This window comes from Cynoglossus semilaevis, chromosome 1, assembly GCF_000523025.1.
Source record: "Cynoglossus semilaevis isolate Cse_v1.0 chromosome 1, Cse_v1.0, whole genome shotgun sequence".
NCBI lineage: Eukaryota > Metazoa > Chordata > Actinopteri > Pleuronectiformes > Cynoglossidae > Cynoglossus > Cynoglossus semilaevis.
The window spans coordinates 6,378,084-6,399,384 of NC_024307.1; the positions used below are offsets into that span (position 1 = coordinate 6,378,084).

General features: G+C 41.2%; 1 protein-coding gene across 2 annotated transcripts; it reads left to right on the plus strand.

Moving 5' to 3' along the window:
- Positions 1 to 18: 18 nt before the first annotated feature.
- Positions 19 to 21,062, plus strand: LOC103399910 (zinc finger protein DPF3-like). 2 transcript variants are annotated; one of them, XM_008338554.3, is made up of 11 exons: positions 32 to 218; positions 9,514 to 9,674; positions 10,564 to 10,671; positions 14,302 to 14,408; positions 15,604 to 15,699; positions 15,823 to 15,883; positions 16,491 to 16,532; positions 17,317 to 17,457; positions 17,970 to 18,083; positions 18,225 to 19,051; positions 19,887 to 21,062. In XM_008338554.3, exons 1-10 carry the CDS (start codon positions 187 to 189, stop codon positions 18,383 to 18,385), a joined length of 1,023 nt encoding a protein of 340 aa, XP_008336776.1. In that variant the 5' UTR covers positions 32 to 186; the 3' UTR covers positions 18,386 to 19,051; positions 19,887 to 21,062. The 2 variants fall into 2 exon arrangements, with proteins under 2 accessions (XP_008336785.1, XP_008336776.1); XM_008338563.3 differs by lacking the exon at positions 16,491 to 16,532 and having other exon boundaries at positions 19 to 218.
- Positions 21,063 to 21,301: the final 239 nt, after the last annotated feature.

Below are 21,301 nucleotides of genomic sequence, written 5' to 3' on the forward strand. Positions count from 1 at the left end.
TACAATTTAAATACAAGGGAAAACCCTTTAAAATAATTTTGACAGTTTACCCCTATCAGGCCACGCCCTATTCGTCTGTGCTGCCCGCCGATTGGGCGAGGAATTCAGCCCGAGCCCTGATTGGTCAATTCCCCTAGGTTTCCCTCAGAACTGCAAGACGCCGATATTGCGTTACATTGTAGCAAAATGGCGGCTGTCATTCAGAATCCACTAAAAGCGTAAGTAATTTAAACAATATATATATGATGAATAATTACTTTGTCGCCAGCCTGGCTCTGACGACTGCCTCGCCGTGCATGCCATTTTCTGTCGTGTGCACACGACGCACCGAGCTGTCCGAATGCATTCTGTGTACTTCTTGCATGCCAAAGTAGCCTCGTATAGTTCTTTTATTCTGCCAGCTTTTATCCTTAAAGTCTGAAACATTCGCCGTCGGCTGCCTGACATGTTACCTGCACCGTACGAGCTTCTCGGCCGCACGGGTTTGCACTCGGCACGGCACCGTGTCGCCTTCTGTGGGGCTATAAATTTATTTGAAAACTGTCGACATTTGTGCCTTTGCGCCGCACCGAATTAATTAAAAGGCGAATTTTTGTGTGTCTTGTCGACTTTGGGCAGAAGCGGTCGACTATTGTGTGACATTCCCAAAGTGGGTTTTTGTAGTTGGTGTGAATTGTCGACATGTCAACTTTGGCTCCTCCGAGCGCAGACGTGGTCGGGACCCGGTGAAGCAAAGGGAGGAGGCATTTTGTATTTGCATGCTTGCTGGCGAAATCGACCCAAGTGTCAGCGATTCGAGTCCGCTGTTGGAACAGACTGACACTCTGTGGCTCAGAGGGGCCAATGCAGTGGTCATCCCTGTGTCTGAACTTGGAGAAAATGCTCCACCTTTTTTTCCCCCTCCATTCCTCCTTTGTTCTGTTGTATTGTTTCCCCAGTTCCACCGGTAGACATGTTACTGTAAGTTAGGCACAGCCAGCCTCCAGCCTCCAGCCTCCTGCATGTCATTCCACATGAAAACCAGACCATAAGGCAACGTTTCCTGAAATGCACGCGTCCAGGTTGGACGTGACGGTAGTCGTGGGTCAGTAGGGGCTGAGCTGGAGCTTTGCTGTGCCTTTAAGTGGAGGAGAGCTGGAGATTAGCTCGGTCCAGGATCCTGGGCCCATCTGTCAGAGAGATGCTCCGACAGAGAGGAAGTGTTGGCCACAAGCAGGAGAACCATCTGCTCCTCCACAGAGGTACCTCCCTGGTACCTTCCTGGACTGCAGCACACAAAAGTGGACCACACAGCACCATGCACCATCACCCACCTATGTTTTTAGCCCTACATGATGACATTATCAGTGCCTGTCCTGGTGCCTTTGTTATTGTGTGCTAAAGGTTAGTTTGCACTTTTTTGTGATGCACGTGCTTTCATAAACAAGTGAGCAGAATTGCAAAAAAAAAAAAAAAAAAAGGTACGTTTGCAGCATTCAGACTGTCAGTCGTGGCTCCTTCCTGTGCTGCTTCGGTCTGTGTCAGGAGTGGAAGCAGGGTGAAAACAATAACAGTGAGGACTGTGTTAGCATGGATGCTGTTCTGAATCCTCTTCTGTCTCGAGTTTTTTAAATTATGCTGTGAGAAAAGAAATGGCATATGGGATTATTGAGATTTCTGCAGAACTTTTAGACAGATGTAAAACAGAGAATTCATTTTCCATTGTTTAATTGTGTTTTTTTGATATCCATGATAATTGTGGTCGGGTCGTAGAAGGTCTTTGGTTCAATTCCCAGCCAGGTTGGGTTTGGAAGAGCCTGTGGTGTAAAAACTGTGCTGAATCATGTTGTGGACCACTGTGGTGGTGATACCTGATGAAGATCGGTCCTAATTGATCTTGGTTTGAGTTGTTTCACATAGATCGTTGATATGTGGTACACACCGGATGAAGTGACTAATTAAAATGGTTCTTCTTTCTTCTGTTTTGAGAGGAAACTGAAATGGATGTGTTTTTCTTTTTTTTTTGTGGCCACTGTTTCCATCTTCATTTATTGATTAATTACTGTCACAATTAACAACCAATAATGGATGATTATCTACTGTCATAATAAGACACATAGCCACCACCTCCTGAAGTACTTTCATATATGAGCGCATTTTTTTCTTTCTCTTCAGATTAACACTGCTTTCCATTAACTGTGTAAACAGGAAGTCAGAACGGTCAGTTTGACAAGTTCTGGTTAAAAACAAAGTTGAAAGCATTCCAGTTGTGTAATGTGGTGCGCAAATCAGACGTAGTTGCCGCTGATTAATGTCACATTATAGGCTATACCGTAAACCGGACAACAGGAAGTAGATGGCACTGCACAAAGGAAGGTAAGAAAAATAAGCTAAAGAGATATTGTAGTAAAAACTGCTGTATTTACTACAGTAATAACAGTGAACAGTAATTCTTTGTTTTGGGCTGCAGTTGAGTGGTAGGAACAACAACATTAGGGGGCGCTCTGGTTGCTACTGTAAACTAACATGGTTCAAATTCCTTGAATATGTGCAAAAGGAAAACTGCTTTTGATTCAGGTACTGCATATATATGTATATATATTTGTGGGTAATTTTCATTTATGCATACGGCAGAGATTGATATAACTACACTCATGTCATGTTGGGAAATTCCAATAGAAATGTGTGCGTTTGTCTTCACACCGATGCTAATTGAAGCTAATATGAACTTGTGGTTGCTGCACAGTTAAATTATAATGTATCACTGAAACCGTCTCTCATATATATATATATATATATATATATATTCAGATGTCAGTTGAGCGGCCTATGACTGTTGTCACAGTGGGCGACAGAGGATGCCCGTTCAGCCAAAGTGGTCTTAGCAGGACGCCCACTCACCTTCCTCCCCCGCCGCCTCCTCTTCCTCCCCACATCTGCACACTTATCGCCTCCTATAACTGTAGAATTTTGTCTTTAATCTGTATTTAGACTAACAGTCTCAGCGCTCCCTCACTCTCTGCCTCTCGTTCAGTTTTGCAATTCGTCTGGGACACAATCAAAGCCTCGCTCCGCTGTTCAGTGGAGCGGCCGATGTTTAAAGTGCCAGATGTAAATGTTCAAAAATACTTCTTTGTAGCTCCTTCCCCTCCCTTTGTCATGGAAGTGTATCGCACCTCTTTTCCCCCTAACTATTATTAGAATGCACACCGTTACCTCGTAGGACTCTCCAGTGTGCCAACAAGAGCCGTCTGCTGTCAAGCTGCCGTTTTGGCTGAGAGACGTTTTAGCATTCTGATGTAAAATGTCTCCATGCTGTACGCCGCGCTTAATGGAGTGTTTCAGTCTGCTATAATTAGCCTCCGTCTCAGGTTTCTGACTTCATTTCACAAGTTTGTCAGATTATAATTACACAAAGTTGACGCTAATTGGGCTTCACTCCCCTGGACCACTTTGACCCTTATTTTGTATCAACCCCATTCACATGAGCGACATGAAAGGCCAGACTGACTTTGCGGTGGAGGTGTGCTGTGGCGGTGGGTGTCTGTGTGAGGTCCGTCCCTCATTTCAGCACGGGTGGAGGACGGTAATCTCTTCAATCTGCTGATTAAAATGGAGTCTGGAATTTTTAATTAATAAAGCAGCTCGTAAAAGCTGCTCATTAACATTTCAGCCACTGCTGGAGCTTCCTACAGGTTAGGGACCGTCGGCCTGCTGCTTCTGCTCTTCGTCTTGGCACAGACTAGACTCTAGAGTGAGTCAGGGCTGCTTTTTATTTGCACCAGAGTATGGAGGGTCTGGTTTTACTCCCACCTTCTCCCACACTGCGTGGCTCTGATTGGAGTAATGAAAGGTTGTGGTAAGAATGCAGCCTCTCTCTACAACCTTCTACTCCTCCTCCTCCTCCTCTTCCTCCTCCTCTCATGTGGTTGCTGTAGCTTCCTGTAAAACAGCAGTGCACCTGCAGATTAAAAAAAAAAAAACAACAACTAAACAAAGCTGACGAGACAGAAGTGGTGTTTCTAGATCATCTTCCTCTGCCTTCATAAAAATGCGCATCAGGTCTGAAGAAAGTTGACTTGTGGTTAAGTGATCTTTCCTCCCCGTATGACTACACATACCTACACCGCCCCCGAGCTGCCCCTCTGCAAACTGAAGTTTGTCATTAGATATGCAAAACAAGCGTTGACACATGCTTACATTACGACCATCGCTGTGTAACACACGAACCGTTGACAGGAACGTGCTGATAGTGGAGGCCCACTGGCCACAAGTTTTTACCTTAACTCCTCACCCCCACATTCACATTCACCTTCTCTGCTCAAGTGGAAAATATGGAGGATGAATGTGCACTAAGTCGAGGAGGTACAATGTCTAATGCCAGAAACACGGCAGAAAATCAGTGTAGGCAGAGTGAAGGGGGGAGGAGGAGGGAGGATAATGTAAGGCTAAAAAGGAAAAAGTTCAATCTGAGGTAAATACAAGTAGACCAGTAGCAGGAAGGGCAAGTCATAAGGTTCTCAGACAAATTTTAATTTATGAAAAAAAAAGCCCAAAGCAAATTAAAAAAAGTCCAAACTCTTCTGCATATTATGTTTCCATCAGAGAGAGAGAGATTTTTTTTTTTTTTGTAGAAATCTAGGGTGGATGTGTTTAACAGCAGATATAATGATAAAACTCCTGATGTGTCTCAACGTGAGTAAAATTAGGCAATTTTTGAAATGATAATTTCTGTCTTAGAACTTTTTGACTTCTAATTAATTAATTAATTAATTAATTGTATGCATCACTCTCGCCTACTGTTTACAAAGAGCACGTGGTTCTGCCTCACTGAGCAGAAATAAGCCGGTGATTTCCAACCACTGGGGCATGGCCCACTAATGTGCCATGAGAAATCATCAGGTCTACCATGGAAAATAATCCAGTTTCACTGAATTGTCCTGAAAACTACTTGATATTTACTGCAAATTTGTCTTTATTTGTCTGAGCGAGAATGATAGGAAAAATAATTACGTAATCTTTCACAAGGCGGCAGCAGAGAGCTGTAAAAGTTTAAAAAAAAGATAGAGACTCTGAACTGTAAATTAAGACTTTCGTGAGTCTTTCTTCAATTCCTTTGAGTATATGTGTTGTGTGCAGCTAAACAGACCAAGGTTTGACACTGAGGTAGTAAATTATTATAGAAACTGCGAGTAGAAGATCATTGTATTTCAGTTCAACTACAGGTTTCAAACATAGGAGATCATTGTATTTCAGTTCAACTACAGTACCTGGTGTTGGTTTGCGGTATTTCTAAGAAAAATAAAATATTTTCCGTGAAGGTTCCGAAACACTGGACTAAGCAAATGATGACCAACTTAGACCGACTATTTCTGCTGATGGTTAATGTTTCCAGTGGTGACTTGACTGTAGATATGGGATTTTATTGTTTAAGGATTTAAAAAGTCCTGCATGTTATGAACCAGACACACATTTAAAAAATTTTTGTCATTAGTTGTAGCAGTAGTATTAGATATAGTCTTAGTATCGGTAGTAATGTTAGTGGTTGAAGTAATATTGGGGTCTACACTTGTGTAGTGTTAAAACTTCCCTCTCCAAATCAACTAGTCCCTAAATCACAGGTGTGGTTGTACCAGGAAGGGCATCTGGAGTGAAAACATAGACAAAGAAACCAACCGAAAGGAATTCTTCTTTGTTATTATTTTCATTCCGAAACTTGTTTCCCCCCGGTAAACAAGAAAGGGAGTTTTACAGTAAAAGTAGACTAGACGTAGTAGTAGTCATTTCTATGTGTACATGGGGGAATAACGCTGCCTTCATTTGTCATCGTACAGAAAATATCATAGAGAAAATTTAAATTTGGCCCAATTACAGCCTGGCAAATGTATTTACATGCATTTGGGAGTTTTTGTTTTTGTTTAAAAATGTGAAGTCATTGTAGAGAAAAAAAAAAGACACTGCATTAAAACCTCTGTACACACACTCCGGTCTCTCCTGTGTGCAGTTAGGTGTTTACATCCTGTCACTCATTATAAGTGTCAGAACGATATCTCACCTTGCGCAGCACACCAGCTGCTCAGGGCTGCCGTTGCTCTGACGGACCAGCGTCGCACCGACACACCAGACCTGCCAAAAGGACCTTTTCTACCCATTTGCACAGGCGGGGGCCACGCCCTGCCCCCGCCTGTGCACACTCCACTTGAGACTGATGAGCTCCCTATTTCACGCTCTCTGCTCAGCTCGGGTGATGTGGGGAGAAACTTGGCACGCCACGGTGAGCGTGCTCATGCAGCAGGCTTCAGGAAGCATTTGCAGTTTGTCAGCTGGTCTGCTGTTAGCAACCTGATACTGCATGTCACACGGCGCGTCTTAATCGGAATGTGTGTTGATATAGAGGAATGACGGAGGGGCACAATGAGATAATTAAAGAAGGATTTTTACCATAAATCACTGGTTAAATGAGTGGCAGGTACTTCTCTTTTTGGTGAAGCCCCCTGTTTTGCTTTTGTAGTTAAAGTCAGAGAAAGTCCCTCTCATTCATATGAAGAACATGTATTAATGTGAAGGAACCCCCTCCCAAAGATATTAGTCACAGGCTTCAAGATTCTTAAAATGTGTTCCCGTCTCTGTAGTTTGTATTCCTCACTTTTCTACTGTTGTCTCTCTCTCTCTCTTTCTCTCCCTCTCCCTCTGTCTTTTTAGCACCTCTCACCCCTTCCTGCTCTCGCTCGGTACCTGTGACTGTTTACTCTTCTCACTTGCACTGACACGGAACCTCCCTTTCCCAGGATGCCTGAACACACTGTGGCTTTGTCTGGTCTTTGTGTGGGACAGCATTCCTAACAAGGCACTTCATCCGCTGAACGCAATCTAGTATTGATATACAGAAAAGTGTGTGTGTATGTGAGAGTGTGTGTGTTTGTGTGTGTAAAGCAGGATCTGTAGGATGCTGACTCGTGGCCTTCCACCTCCTCCACCTCTAATTTAAGATCCCAGGCTTGAGTCAGGGTGCACAACTCATTAGCTCCACTTCAAAATGGCGTAGTCCTAATGTTGTAATGGAGAACACGTGGAGGAACTCAACTATGTGAACTGAGCAGACGTTCATTCTCCCAGAGCCCGTCGTCACCCTCTTTCTTACTTTCTCTCGTCTGCACACCGTTTCAGGAGAGGACAAATTTTTACCACATCTTCGATGCAGGCAAATTAGACCCTGCCCTTGTACTCGACACTCTTGTGAGATTAATTAAATAGGCTAATTACCATACCAAGCATGTGGCAGCCATTGGATGTAATATATCCTCCCCCCTTTTCACTCTGAATATTAACTCTGACACCCAGAGGGACTGCCAACATCTCAGTGGCATCAAGGAAAGTGGAGCTAAAGTGGGAAAGGCTTCAAACTGCCTCATGGTCACAGGAGCTGTTTCTCCTCGACTTGATAATCTGGACTCACTGTGAGTGGAGGCAGATTAAAAAGAAACTACTTTAGCGTTTTAGTTGAGTCACATCTTAGTTTCTTCCTTTTTTGCATTATTTAAAAATATATATTTAAAGAATGTCTTCAAAAATCACGTTGTATCAAACAACAGCATGTAGCTCCCACTGCTCACCTGCAGGTGGCTCTACAAACCAAGGTAGTGTAATTAATCAAATGATGATTTAGGTTTGACTCATAATCCAAAAACTAAATTAAAACAATTGTAATCAATCAAAATTAAATATATAATCAATATCATTGATACAATAGATGTTATCAATAACTTTGATATTATTGATGTTGATCATTTTGCTCACTAATTATATTGGTACGTTGCCTTGTGTCTAGTATGTTCCGCGCACATGTACTTACACTATTACAGAAGGCTAACCTCACCTATTTAACCACCTGAGATTCAAAGTAAAAAGTGGCAGACAATGGATGGATGGAGATACAAAATCCGACCAATAGAGAAACAGAAAAGGAAAATTAGCACAACCACATCGACGTCCTCCTCGTTACACCCCCCTTCAATAGAAAATACACACTGTAGTATAGATTCCATGCTCTAGGATTGAGTTACTGATTGGAATTTATGAATATAAAGTTTGCCATTTTTTTTTATACATGTTGCAGGGCAGTGCATTTAACCCTTTTAGGTATAGCTGACCTGGTACTAGTACTTATCAACCACCTGGTCACCTACACCAAAAGGACAATGGGAGGGTTAAATGTGAGCAAATACTGTATATTTAGGCCTTAATAACTTGGTCTTACTGCAACTAAAAAGTATTTTTTGTCATGAAAATTTTATTTATATTTTGTATCTTAATAACTTGGTCTTACTGCAACTAAGTATTTTTTGTCATGAAAACTTTATTTATATTTTGTATTTTTTTATGTACTTTTTCATGTATTATTCTTAATTTGCTTATTTTATTTGTTGGTGCTGTTTACAGTGAAAAATAAAAAGATTTCTTGGGGTTCACTGTGACATTTAGCCTTAAGTTTGACCTTTGTATTTCTGTAAAGCTGTGACACGACCTCACAGTACAAAGGTCACTGGTTTGCGTCCCAGTTTGGCTTCGTGGTTATTTCTTGGTAGCGTTTCCACATTCTCTACAGTTTATTTTGGTTCTCCAGACTTTTTACGACATTTCAGAAGCAGGAATTGGAAATGAGGTTTAATTAGAGCCGATAAGTCAAAGGCATACGTTTGATCAGAAGTTGTTGTTTTCCTCTGTTTATAACCCAGTGATAAAGTAAACTGGTGATTTGTACCATGCAATTTGCTCATTGCCAGATGGTGGAACTGAGAAAATAAAAAAAAAATCATTAGACCATAATTTATAAAACTCTGATTCAGTTTTCTTTGAGGGGCTTTTTCTGAGCTGGCAACAACCACACTAATCTTTTTTTTTGCAGAGTCAAAGATGCTCTGTTAGTATTTAATACTGTATCCATTGGATGGAAAACAGGATTTATTTAGTTCTAATTAAAAATAAATGAGGACATTAATCATTGTAAACACAATCACTGCATTGATTTGAAGCAGTGCATTAACAAAAAAAACCTCTTCTTTTCCGCCTTGTTTTTCAGTCTCTCTGTACTGAGAGACATGTCCTTGTGAATTAGCCACGGTGTTTTTAATGAAGGGAGCAGAAATGAAAAAGCACAGAAGGGGTTTTAAGGAGACCTGGTTCTAACTTGAACAGTAACATCGAACAGTATTGATTACAAGTGAAATGGGGGGCTGAAGGAAATTAGTCTTCCTTCCTAATAGGAGCGGCTGGTTTGCCCTTCCTTACATTGTATTGATCTGTTTCCCATTATACCGTAGCTACCTCAGAGTAATGATTTAATGAACTCTGGCCTGTAATGCAGCACACCATTAACACAAGAGGCTAATCTGCTTATCAGGGGTTTGGCTAAGAGTCATATTTATTTTTAGTGGCACGCCGCCGCCGCTGCAGCAGCCACATGGTGTGACAGGGCAGATGTGGGCGACATCAGTCAGTGTCGCTGACCTCTGCTGCTTATGTTACCCACTGCAGGTTGGGTGACCAGTTCTACAAGGAGGCCATTGAGCAGTGCCGCAGCTACAATGCCCGTCTATGCGCTGAGCGCAGCGTTCGCCTGCCATTCCTGGACTCGCAAACAGGCGTAGCCCAGAACAACTGCTACATCTGGATGGAGAGGCACCACCGCAGCCCAGGTGTGCAAACACACACACACACACACACACGCACACACACAATAATATTCACAAAAACATACACACACACACACACGCACACCCACACTAATATTCACAAAAACATTCAAGAGTCTAAAAATAATTTAACTGTAAGTAGTGGTTTCAATAGAATTGTTTACTTTCTTTCCTTTTTTTCGCTTGATTACAATTGGAATTCAAGAAAGAATAATTATTCTGGACAGAATTTGACCCCTGCTATTTACCCACCTTGAAAAAATAACTATAAACTTTTTAGGATAGATATTTATTTTATCAGACTCTCGAGGAGTTTGTTTGCCCACAGAAATTGATTTGGCGGGCCACATTTGGTCCACGGGCCTTAAGTTTGACATGTGTTCTACATAATTACGTTTACAATTACATTTTTAGTGATGCAGTCATCTGTGCCAACTGTTTCAAAAGTGAATAAGTGCAACGTTCGATCACTGTTGGTCAGGGATAGGAATCGAAAACATCGGCTCCCAGTGGTTTGATTCCTTGGAATCTTTAATCTGTTTACTTAGCAATTTCCCCTAATGATTCCACAGACTAATTTGCTTTTTGATGTCACACCTGTATGTTTACAACATACAGATGACTTTGTGGAGCTTCCAATTCCCCTAATGATTCCACAGACTAATTTTGTGGAGCTTCCAGTCGAAAGTAGTACTACGTAACTGAGGTAGTTGCCATCAGATTAATTTGTACTTCTACTAAGAGGAGAGCCAGCGAGGATATGAAAATTGGGCAGTTTCATGGATGTGTAAAAGAACCGTGTCATTTTGTATAAATGTAACTCTATCAAAGCTTCAAAGATAAATGTAGCTGTTCTAACACTGCTGTGACACTGATGGCTGTTGTCGTCCAGGTGTGTCGGCGGGGCAGATGTACACATACCCCGCTCGCTGCTGGAGAAAGAAGAGACGACTGCACAATGCCACAGATCCTCCTCTGGGCATCTACGGCCTCCACCTGGGTAAGGCGCTGTTGTCCTCAAACAAACCTGTTTCCTCACTTCCTGCTCCTCACTTCCAACCTCTCACTCACCCGCCCCCTCTGAATCTCTATTGTTATTGATGATGGTGTGGAAGCGCCTGGCTTGAAACATAACTCTGTGGTTCAACACCGAGCAGGAGGGACATACACTCATTTTTTTCCGGGGACAACATGAGGCCACGTTCCCCCCCTGCTGGTAAACTTGTTTTGAGAGTAGTAGAACATGTAATTAGATTTACTGCTGCAGGGGGCAGCCACTCAGAGTTTGGCCACTGCAGACGTTTTTTTAATAAATGTTATTGAATGGAGTTCATCGTTTCTCAGGCTCACTTTAAAAAAGTACACTTCCTTAGCCGAGGGTCTCCGTCCATCCTGGTTTCCATTCGCCGTCGTCTCCGTCCATCCTGGTTTCCATTCGCTGTCGCCTTTGTGGAGTGGATCTGTCACCTTCCTCATATCGCTCTCTTTAGGTTACTCTGCAGTCTTCACACACTCAAGTGAACTGGTTCATCCTCTGCCCTGGGCTTATTTACTGTGGCATGTGTCGGGATCTATTGTTCTGAAATGAAAACAATGACAGACAGAGAATTATGAGGGTGGATGTTTTCATTTTTTCGCTTGTAAATATCAACCATAAACTGATGAAGTTCCTCAGTTGAGGAACAAAACGTTGTTCAAGCTCCAAGAAGAAGTCCAGTTGCTGACAATTAAACTCTTTGGATAACATGACCTGGGTGAATGAGAATCTTCACGGACTTAAAATATCTTTGAGAAGCTGCAAAAAATTCACGAAGTGAGGAAAACAAGATGGAGTGATAGCATTGAGAGACAGAACGGAGCCTTTGTTTCCCAAACACATCCCAATGTAGCCTATTGTTTCCCAGTGAGGTGTTGCTCCACCACCACCACCACCACCCTGCTGCTGCGTTCACGTCTTCTGCAACAGTGGTTTGTATGTGCTGCCTGCCAGGGCCCATGTGTGGGGACACAAACCTTAATTGAACCTACAGAGCACAAAGGTGAGCAGCACGAGGCGGCGACGACGGCAGCAGCCTCAGACTTGTCTCTCCACCTTGGCAGGCTGTCTAAACTCACATCGTGCTAGAGACTTGGGCTGCATGCAGAATCAGCTCCCTGCTGCAGGCTGCTGCTGGCTCTATATTTAGACCCCCCCTCACCCTCCCCCCCACAGCTCCCATGGGTTGGGAGGTTTGCTGGTGGAGGAGGAGAGGGGGTCTGTCTCGTCGCGGAGAGTTGAAAGTCAACGTGTGCAGACACAATGGTGAGGGGCTGCTGCCTCACTGTGGAGGAGACGTGTTAGAGGGGCTTGTTCTGCATGTCACGCACCCCCTCTCCCTCCCCCCACATCTGTCTCCTACCTATGCAGCCCTTAGCTGCTCCTACACTTGAATATTCCGCAGAAGTCTATCCTGTGGGCAGGAGGGCTGACTGAAAGCTGGAGTTGGAATGGAACGTTCTGAAGTTCTCACCCACGGAGCAGGTCTGTGTCGAGAGGTTTTGTAAACAGATTCTACTGACCGTCAAAAACAACGTTTGCTGTTGTTTCTTTTGTTTTTTTTCCTGAGTGCTCAGGAGAAAAAATAGTTTCACACATGTGAAGTCAGAGACACCTGAAAGGAAGAGTATTGAACAGTTCTTGGTACTGTTAATAAGCACCTTCCCTCCCCTCTCCTGCGTTTCTACCTCCCCCGTCTTGTGTGCTGGTGCGACAGTATTTTATGTAACTCTTATAAAATGTAGATAAAAATGCACCCTGAGACGTTTCAGCACATTTTCAAACACTTCACCTACATTTTCACCTCTTCCACCCCACGCCCCCAGTACTGGGGGCTGAATTAGAAAGCATTTTGTTTGCAGCGGTGTGACGTCCTGTTAGCATAACAGCTAACAGCTCATACAAACAATTTCTTTTGACGCTAAACTCAGTCACACATCAGAACAGAAATATACTATTATATGTGAAAATGAATTAGACTAAGGGGAAAAAACATATTTAAATATTTTTCTTTGTTCCATCCTCATTAACTCTGACACATGCTGTGATGTTTACATCATGGATGAAATCTCCGCAGCGCTAGCACAATTTTGATACCAAGATGATGCACACCGAGTTTGAAATTGAAATTGCTCAGAAATGATTTGTTTTATTTGGGTATGCCGTTTTTAGGAAGAAACCTCAGAATGACCCAGTGTTTCTCAACCTTGGGCTTGCGACCCCATGTGGGGTCGTCTATAAATCAAGGGAGTTACCTAAAATGTCTAGTAATTAATGAAAGAAAATTACCAGAAGTTACCAGAAATTTAGGGTGTCAAAATGGGGACACAAGCCAACAAAGTTTGAGGACGACTGATGTAAACATTTTCACCAAAGAGTATTTCTGACCACTAGGAGGAAAAACAGAAATCTTAAAACGTGTTGTATTCACCAGCACGTTTTTCTTTCCTTGTGGGCCATTAAAATGACTGAAGTTTGTTTTATACGATTCTGTGGTATAAATTTTAGGAACTTCCCATGATGCATCACCTCTGACTATATGAACCCGTAGAGTTCCCTGTGGACACGCTGTACCGTCTGGCTCTAAAGGGCAGCTTTAACATCCTCACTAATGACACCGTCCAATTGAAAGCATATGTTTTAGTTCCTGATGCATTTTTATAGGTGAATGAAAGCAGATGTTCTCAGGTGTTCTCTCAGTCTCCTTCAGAATTATAAAGACCTGTGGTGGTGTGAAGAGAGTTCCTGTGAAACATGCTGTCGCAGAAAAAGATTGGACACACTAACATGGAAGAGACCTTAAGAGATACAGTGGGGCTTTGATAAACGCGTTTAATCTGTTCCACAACAGCACTCGAATTTTCCCCATTAAAAATAACTAAAAACCAGTTAATTTGTTCCAGCCCCCCAGGAATATACTATTAATTAATTAAATTAAAATTCTGTCTAATTCTATTAATTAATTAAATTAAAATTCTGTATAATTCTATCTAAACAAAAACATAGATATAAATAAATATATTGAAAATATAAAAAGTTAATAAAGAAATCATTTTATATTATTGTTATTAAAATGGGTAAAATCGTGGTTCATAGCCCAGATAGTTGGCTGAAAGCTAGTTCCTATCTGAGCTCCCAGCCTATCTAGCTGCTAGATGATAGGGTAGATTGAGGTGATTATCAACTGGTGGCAAGCAGGCCGATTCCAGACCGCCAAACCATCCAATCCTGTCCGCAGCTGGACTTCGAATAACACAAATAATAACAATGTCAGACAGAAATTTGATTTTTATTTCATTTCATTTGAGTGTCTGGAACCCAAGGTCCAGAAACATTCTGGACCTTCAACAAAAATAGTTGGAGCCCCCTGGAGTGGTACGTCAGGCAGAGACATTTTGACAAATGGTGGTTCAAATTCCAGACGTAAATCTGTGGGCCTCATGTGAGTCGCCATTACAACAATACTGTAACTACGATGTTCTCCAGCTCTTCACTTTTGTCTTGATTACAGCTTTTACACAGAAAAACAAAAGTCTTTCATTATTATTATTCACTTAGTTCATTAATTTCTGGATTCTTTTGTTCACTGTGCAGATGGCAGCCTCATGTCAAAGGATTCCTTGCCGGCTCAGAGCACCACACTGGAGGCTCTGCTGCGGGGCGATGCCAAAAATGACGAGGAGAGTCTGCTGGAGATCCAGGTTTGTTCAGTTTAATACTCTCTGCGTGTGTTAGCTACTGTGCTGCTTGGATTTAATTACTTCATTAATGAATCACAGGAAATGTTGAACATTCCATTTATGTCCCTCAAAAAAAAAAAAAAAAAAAAAAAATCAAAAGCCTTGTCGGTGATTGAAGTGTTGCCCAGTCAGAGACACTTGCCAAGTTGGTGCTGCTGACTGCTGTCACACGGAGATACAAAGAGACAAACTGCCTTCTCTCTGACGTCCTTCGCCCCGAACATTTATTTATAATGTTGTGGTGATGCAGAACAACTAAACCTTAAATGGAAACAATGTATAACCTTCATCCTACAAACCGTTGGGTCAAACAGTTCTTCCCTCTGAGATGTTTACAGTGTAAGTCACTTTGGAAGAGCAGTTAGTTTTATAGCCGTACATTAAGGTGATCACAATGAAGAAGTGATTGTAGACAGTTAGTTAGGTGGGTCGGTGGGTTAGTGGATGGATGGATAGGTACTGTAGATAGGTGAGTGATCGATATACAGTGTTCCCTCTATATATTGTGGTTCTCCTTTTGCTCCCTCTGTACATTGTGTATTTTTTAAAATTCGATCTCATGAAATATTCGCTATATTGCAGAATATAGCAAAAAATAATCCAAAAGAAAAATAATTACATACGAAAGTTCTGGTTTTAAAAAATGTGAATTATCGTTTTGAAATTGAGATAAGGGCATTTGCGAACGATCGCTGGTAGCTTTGTTTACCAAGACGAGATCGTACACAGCATACTATTGGCTAATACAATGCGTACCAGGTGTACTATTGGCTAATTGAGCATGCTCCTCTGTTCCTCACCGTGATTGGCTCATGCATCGTAGCATTTCTTGGCGTCTCCCCTTGTCTGTCGGCCACTCTCGTTCACTTCGCTCTGCGTCACCGTTATACAACTCCACTGTGAATGTAACTGTGTGAAAGGGTAACACAGTCTAGAGGGGGTTGATAACAGTGTGGGGGAGGTTCTTAAAGGGTAAATATATACGTAATTAATATAATAAGTATCTCGCCTCTACTTCGCAATTTTTCCCCATCTCGTGGTGGGTCTTGGAACACAACTACCCCGATAAGAGAGGGAGCTGGGAAATGACAGTTGTTTTTGCTATAAATGAGTTAATAAAATCTTAGGAATTGATCTTTTTCTCTGTCTTTCTCAGAGAGTTCTGGAGGCCGACGCAGCAGAAGACGCCTTTAATGATGATGACGACTATGAGGTGGACACTCCCAGGAGGAGACATCGGGGAAAAGGAAGAGTAAGTGACATTTGTTGTGAAGCAGCCAGGACCTTATATTAGGTTATACTAATTTTTACATCTCCTTTAGTTTTAGTTTTAAAAATATATTACAAACAGGGTTTTTTTTTTTTGTTCCCTCAGGGTCGGGGTTCAGGACGCAGGAAGGCTGACCTCGACGATGATAAGCCATATGTCTGTGACAGTAAGTCTGAAATGCACCTGGTACTTATGGAGGGTTTTAATTTGTAATGTGTAAAAGGCACTGCACAACATCAGGGCAGGACAGAGAGTTCCTGCAGAACCTGGAAAATAAATGCAAAATCTTCCAATTAAAAAACCTTTCGAAATGAGGAAAATCCCCCGTGTGACACTACCGGTCAATCAAAATTTGCAAGTCATCTCAAGTCATCTTTGAGAGACTTCCCAAACTTTCTTCAGGTCTTAACGACTAGATCAGGGTCCCCAACCTCCAGTCTCCGGACTGGTAACGGTACCAACTGGTACTGACTGACCCGTCCTTGGTACAAAAAAGGTGGAGAGACAAATCGAGGAACATTTTAGTAGGAGTCTGTTAAAAAAAACAAAACATAAATATAGAATTACTGTCTTTGAAGTATCCTTAACGTTACTGATGAAAGTCAGTCAAGTTACTTTACATAAAAAAAAAAAATGTATATCCTAATAAACGCTCTAAACAGAACATACAAACATTAGACGAATCAAATCTCTGTAGTGATCAGCCTGTGCTCTTGTTGTTGACACATTCTAACACAGTTCTTCTTTGTAATTCTTTTCATCTTCTGTTTTAGACAGATACAAACAAAAGCAGAACTCCAAGTCTACACCCTCAGGTATCCTCTCATCCTCACTGTCTTTTTTGCCCCAGGGCATTTTTAAGAATAAAAAAACACCCTGTTGTGTTTGCTAGTGTTACTGCCTGTGCAGTGATTATTGATTGAACCCTGAGATTACTTTTCTCCCGGTGCTGTGTAACTGAGAGGTGGTTATTGTGTTGTCTGTGGTTTTAGTTTTATTTGACTGACTTTCACCATCAGATCCTAAAACCTCCACCGGAGACAGAAATCTAATGCTTACAGCTGTTACATGCATTTGCATACATACACAAATATACATATTTAGATATATATATGTATATATACGTATGTGTATGTATAAATATATTTATATATATAGATAGATATAAATGTATATATACATAAATATATATGTATATATGTGGATATATATGTGTATATAGAAATATATTTATATATACATAAATAGATATTAATGTATATATGTGCATATATATGTGTATATATAAAATTATTTATATATGTAGATATACATATATAGCTATATGTATATGTGCATATATGTATATATAAATATATTTATATATATAAATATATATACATAAATAGATATGTGTATATATGTGTGTATATATATTCATGTGTATATATTGCTATACATTTTTGTATATATTGTATATATACATGTGTATATATATATATATATATATATAAATATCACACACACACATATATATATATATATATAAATATATATAAAATAGAGAATATACTTAATACTTCACATTGAGCAATAGATGTTTTTTGTTTTTTGTTGCAGTTTGTGCAAAGCGCTACAGGAACCGTACGGGACTAAGTTACCACTACACCCATTCCCACCTGGCGGAGGAGGACCGAGCTGGAGAAATTAATACGATGGCGACCAGATCCCCCTCCACGCCGCAGTCTGACAGACAAAAACGTAAGAGCGGTGCTCTTTCTGTGAATAAACGTTATGTCAGGATGACACATTTTTATAATTATATTTATAATTTTGTATACAATGTATTAATATGATATTTAATTAGGTGGATCATTTTAATTTTATGGTTAAAAAAAATACATTTTTGAGAACATCACAGACAGTCGAATTAGAATTAGAATACCCTCAGTTATCCAGCTGTAGCTACTCTAAACCGGTTACTCTACAGCCTGTCTTTATTTTTCCTCGTCTCACTAGTAAAAGAAGACAGTGATGTGATGTTGTTTTGCTGACAGCAGGTGAGCTTTAGCAGACATATTTGACTGAAACAACCTTTCTGTTTTACTAGGATGCTCTCAGTGCTATAAGAGGTTCCTTTAGCGTTAGCGCTGACAATGATCATTAGCGTTAAAGAACAAATCTATTTTGTAAGAAAGCCTTTCATCAAAGTAGGTCAGAAAAAGTTGTTGTTGTTTTTTATTAGTCAATTGAATTTCTTTGAAAACCTTCAGGTCCAAAGGGTCCAGGTGGGACTGGCATTCCCAGCAACTACTGTAACAAATGCCAAGGCCTAAAAAATCCAATGGGTAAATCTGGGTCTCGCTACTCCACCTGCCAATGCACAAGTGAGTTCTTATCAAATATGTTTCCGTTTTCTTTCCAAATGTGACTCGTCATTTTTCTGAATCAGTTTCAGAAGAAGTAGAAACTTTGTACACGTTACCAGATTAAACCCAACTCAGATCTGACTGTGGTCTTTGTCCCAGTGGACTGCGGTGAGGAGAAGGAAGACGGGACTTTCACTGGAGCTGAAGAGTTGTTCGGCACCACCTCGGAGAGTGACACCTCCACCTTCCACGGCTTCGAGGACGACGACCTAGAAGAGCCCGCTACAAACAGCAATGGAATTTCCAATCGACACAGATAGAGCAGAACCTTTTAAATTTCAAGAGACAATGTTTTTTTTTTTGTTTTGATTTTTTTTTTGTTTTGTTTTGTTTTTTTAATATGGATTAACCTCTGGCAAAAAAGAATTTGCTGCTTATTTTTCAAAATTGTTTTTCTTTGCAGAAAGCACAAAGTGATCATTTCAGGACAGAAATGCAAGTGGTATTTTATCTACTGAACATTGTTTAATTATTTATGGACACCATTTTTATATATAAATATATATATATTAACTTTAAAGGCAAGGAGCGACTCAGTGTTTGTTGACAAATGACTTCATGCCTTCATGCAAAACTGAAGACATTTTTGGAGGTTTTTTTTCTTCCTTTCCCTCACTGGAACAGAAGGACCTTTAACACATGGAACAAAAAAAAAAACACTGGAGAAATCAAAACAATTGAAGAAGTGAAATTTTTGAAGATTTTTGGTTGATTGAATGTCACTGCAGAACCATACTTGAGCTAATATTTGTGGGGTTTTTTTTTTTTTTAATCATTAGTGGCTTTTACCATGAAGGACTGTTTTTTTCTGCTCTAACTTTGGATCAGACTTGTATTAAAATGAAGGAACCAATGAAAGAACTTTCAGAAGCCACTTGAAACATTTGGTAACTCTAGGCTTCACAGGACGCAGGTGGACACGACTGGTGAGTCATTTTGATTTTTCAAAATCAAGATTGTGAAATGTGTTGCTATTTTTTTTAAATTTGAGAATGTGTATTCAAAAATAGGATTAGGAAGCTGCTACATGTTAGCTGCTTCGCTGCTACTTTATTGTAATAATATTAGGTCTTGTCTCTGTTTAACTCAGAAAGTCTGACTGTGACTATTGACTGTTTGAAACATTGCACGGGGGTTACATCGGAGTGCCATTCCTATGTTTTTGGGTCAGAACTCGCATACTGTACATAAGTACCTGTGTCACTCACCTATGCTAACACAGTGGTAGCATCATAATCTAGGACATACATGTCAAACTCAAGGTCTGGGGCCCGCCAAGCCATTTTGTGTGGCCCGCGGGAGCTTAAAAAGCATTTAGTACTGGTCCACAGACCGAGGGTTGGGGAGCCCTGATCTATACAGTCTTCCAGTTACAACTGGCCCTTCAAGGGGAGCTGTATTGATGATGTGGCCCCCGGAGAAAATGAGTTTGACACCCCTGATCTATGATGTAAAAACACCAGCAGAGTCTGACTTATGTCTGGGGGCTCAACCCGCACATTGAGAAACACTGCATCGGCATTACTCAGAAAACTGACGTAACAAGTTTGAAGTATTATTTTTTGGTCATTGGCTGATTATAGTAACATTTTTTGATTTTGTTAATTTTATTTAATTTCTGCTGGTATTGCCTCTAGCTCCCTCTGCTGTCCCTAAGTGAATAATACATAAATGCCTTCTTGCTAAAGCTAAGCATACTGTGTATGTTCGAGTACAATCGTTCTCTTTGTTCTTAAATCTACATGTTCTGTGTCACAACAGGAGAACTCAGAACATTGGCCCAGAGGCTGTGATGACCAGTGAAAAAACGAATGAGCCCTCCAACCCGCCCCCTCCCTGAAGTGGGGTCTGAATCAAAAGTGACTGAAATGGTGGAAGAAAATCCTCCGATCCCTCTGACCTCAAAGGTTCACTGAAGTAACCGCCCCCATGACTCTTTGTATCGATCCCTTTGGAACATTTGATATGTGACTACATCCAGTTCCGTTCTGTCCTAGCTTGTACTCTGCTGGAGCACCACGGAATAATGGGAACGCTAAAGGCCGGGCCTTTGGACCGTTTGTGCCCGAGGGGAGGGGGGTACATTTTGGGGCCCCCTGTTGGCCAAAGCAGCCCACTGTTGCTCACTCCTGCTCTGTGACTACTTGTCTGCTGTGTGATCCGACGTGACACTAAGACATCATTATCCTCATCACTGTGCCAGAGTGCCGCTCTGCACTGGAAACCAGCTCTGACAGCCATGACCCTGCAACCTGATTGGACCTGTGACCCCCCCGTTACCCCGCCCCTGGCCCTTCCCCTCCCTTCAGCCATAGAGATGGTGCTCATATCCACCATTTTTACTTGCAGACCTCTGGACTACTGTAGTAACACTCTGACATGGACTCAAAGATTTTCTGCTTCGGTCCCTCTGTCTGTTTGGGCTTTATCTCCTACGTCTCCGTCATCTCTGTACTGGGTTCTAAAGAGTTCTGCGGTCAGTAACTGGACTTCTTCTCGGAGCTTGAAAGAAACCCAAACTGATGAAGTTCCTCAGTTGAGGAACGAAACGTCTTTCAAGCTCTAAGAAGAAGTCCAGTTGCTGACAACTCAACTCTCCGGATAACATGACTTGGACGAATGAGAATCTTCAAAGGCACTCTCTACTGGGTTGCAGTTATATAGATATTTTTCTGTTAGTGCTTTTTCTGGTGTAAAATATTTCTACATTTTAAACTTTTTGAGTGAACTTAGTATGACTGTTTTTTCCCCCCCCCAGACTGTATTGATACCTCTGTTCCGATCAGGTGCACAAAGGCCTCAACTACTCAGGCATCGTTCCTTTTCTCTGCTGTTGATTGTTCAGCCACTCAGCCCTGATTCATGTGATTGTATTTTCTCATCCAGACGGGACGGTAACGCCTCACAAGGATTCCATTACTATTGCCTCCCCCACATTCTAATGCTATAAGAAACGAAGACAGCATAAACTTTTTCTCGCTTATGTTAATAAGCTAATTTTACTTGGCGTCTTACTAGCTGCTTACTTTCGTTATAAGATCTACATCTTCGATAGATTTTGCTCAGACTAGGTTTCATATCCGTTGCATTTGAAAAGAATGTTGTTGGACGTGGAGACCAACTTCACTCCTCAGATTTACAGATTTAGAGTTAGAGGTAAAAATTTGTAAAATCCA

What these genes read in the sequence shown, in the direction of transcription:
- LOC103399910 (XM_008338554.3), top strand. Translation starts at nt 187, where the DNA reads ATGGCGGCTGTCATTCAGAATCCACTAAAAGC. An exon ending in CATCTACGGCCTCCACCTGG is followed by an intron (nt 10,672 to 14,301) that starts GTAAGGCGCTGT and finishes TTCACTGTGCAG; the next exon opens with ATGGCAGCCTCATGTCAAAG. An exon ending in CTCCACCTGCCAATGCACAA is followed by an intron (nt 18,084 to 18,224) that starts GTGAGTTCTTAT and finishes TCTTTGTCCCAG; the next exon opens with TGGACTGCGGTGAGGAGAAG.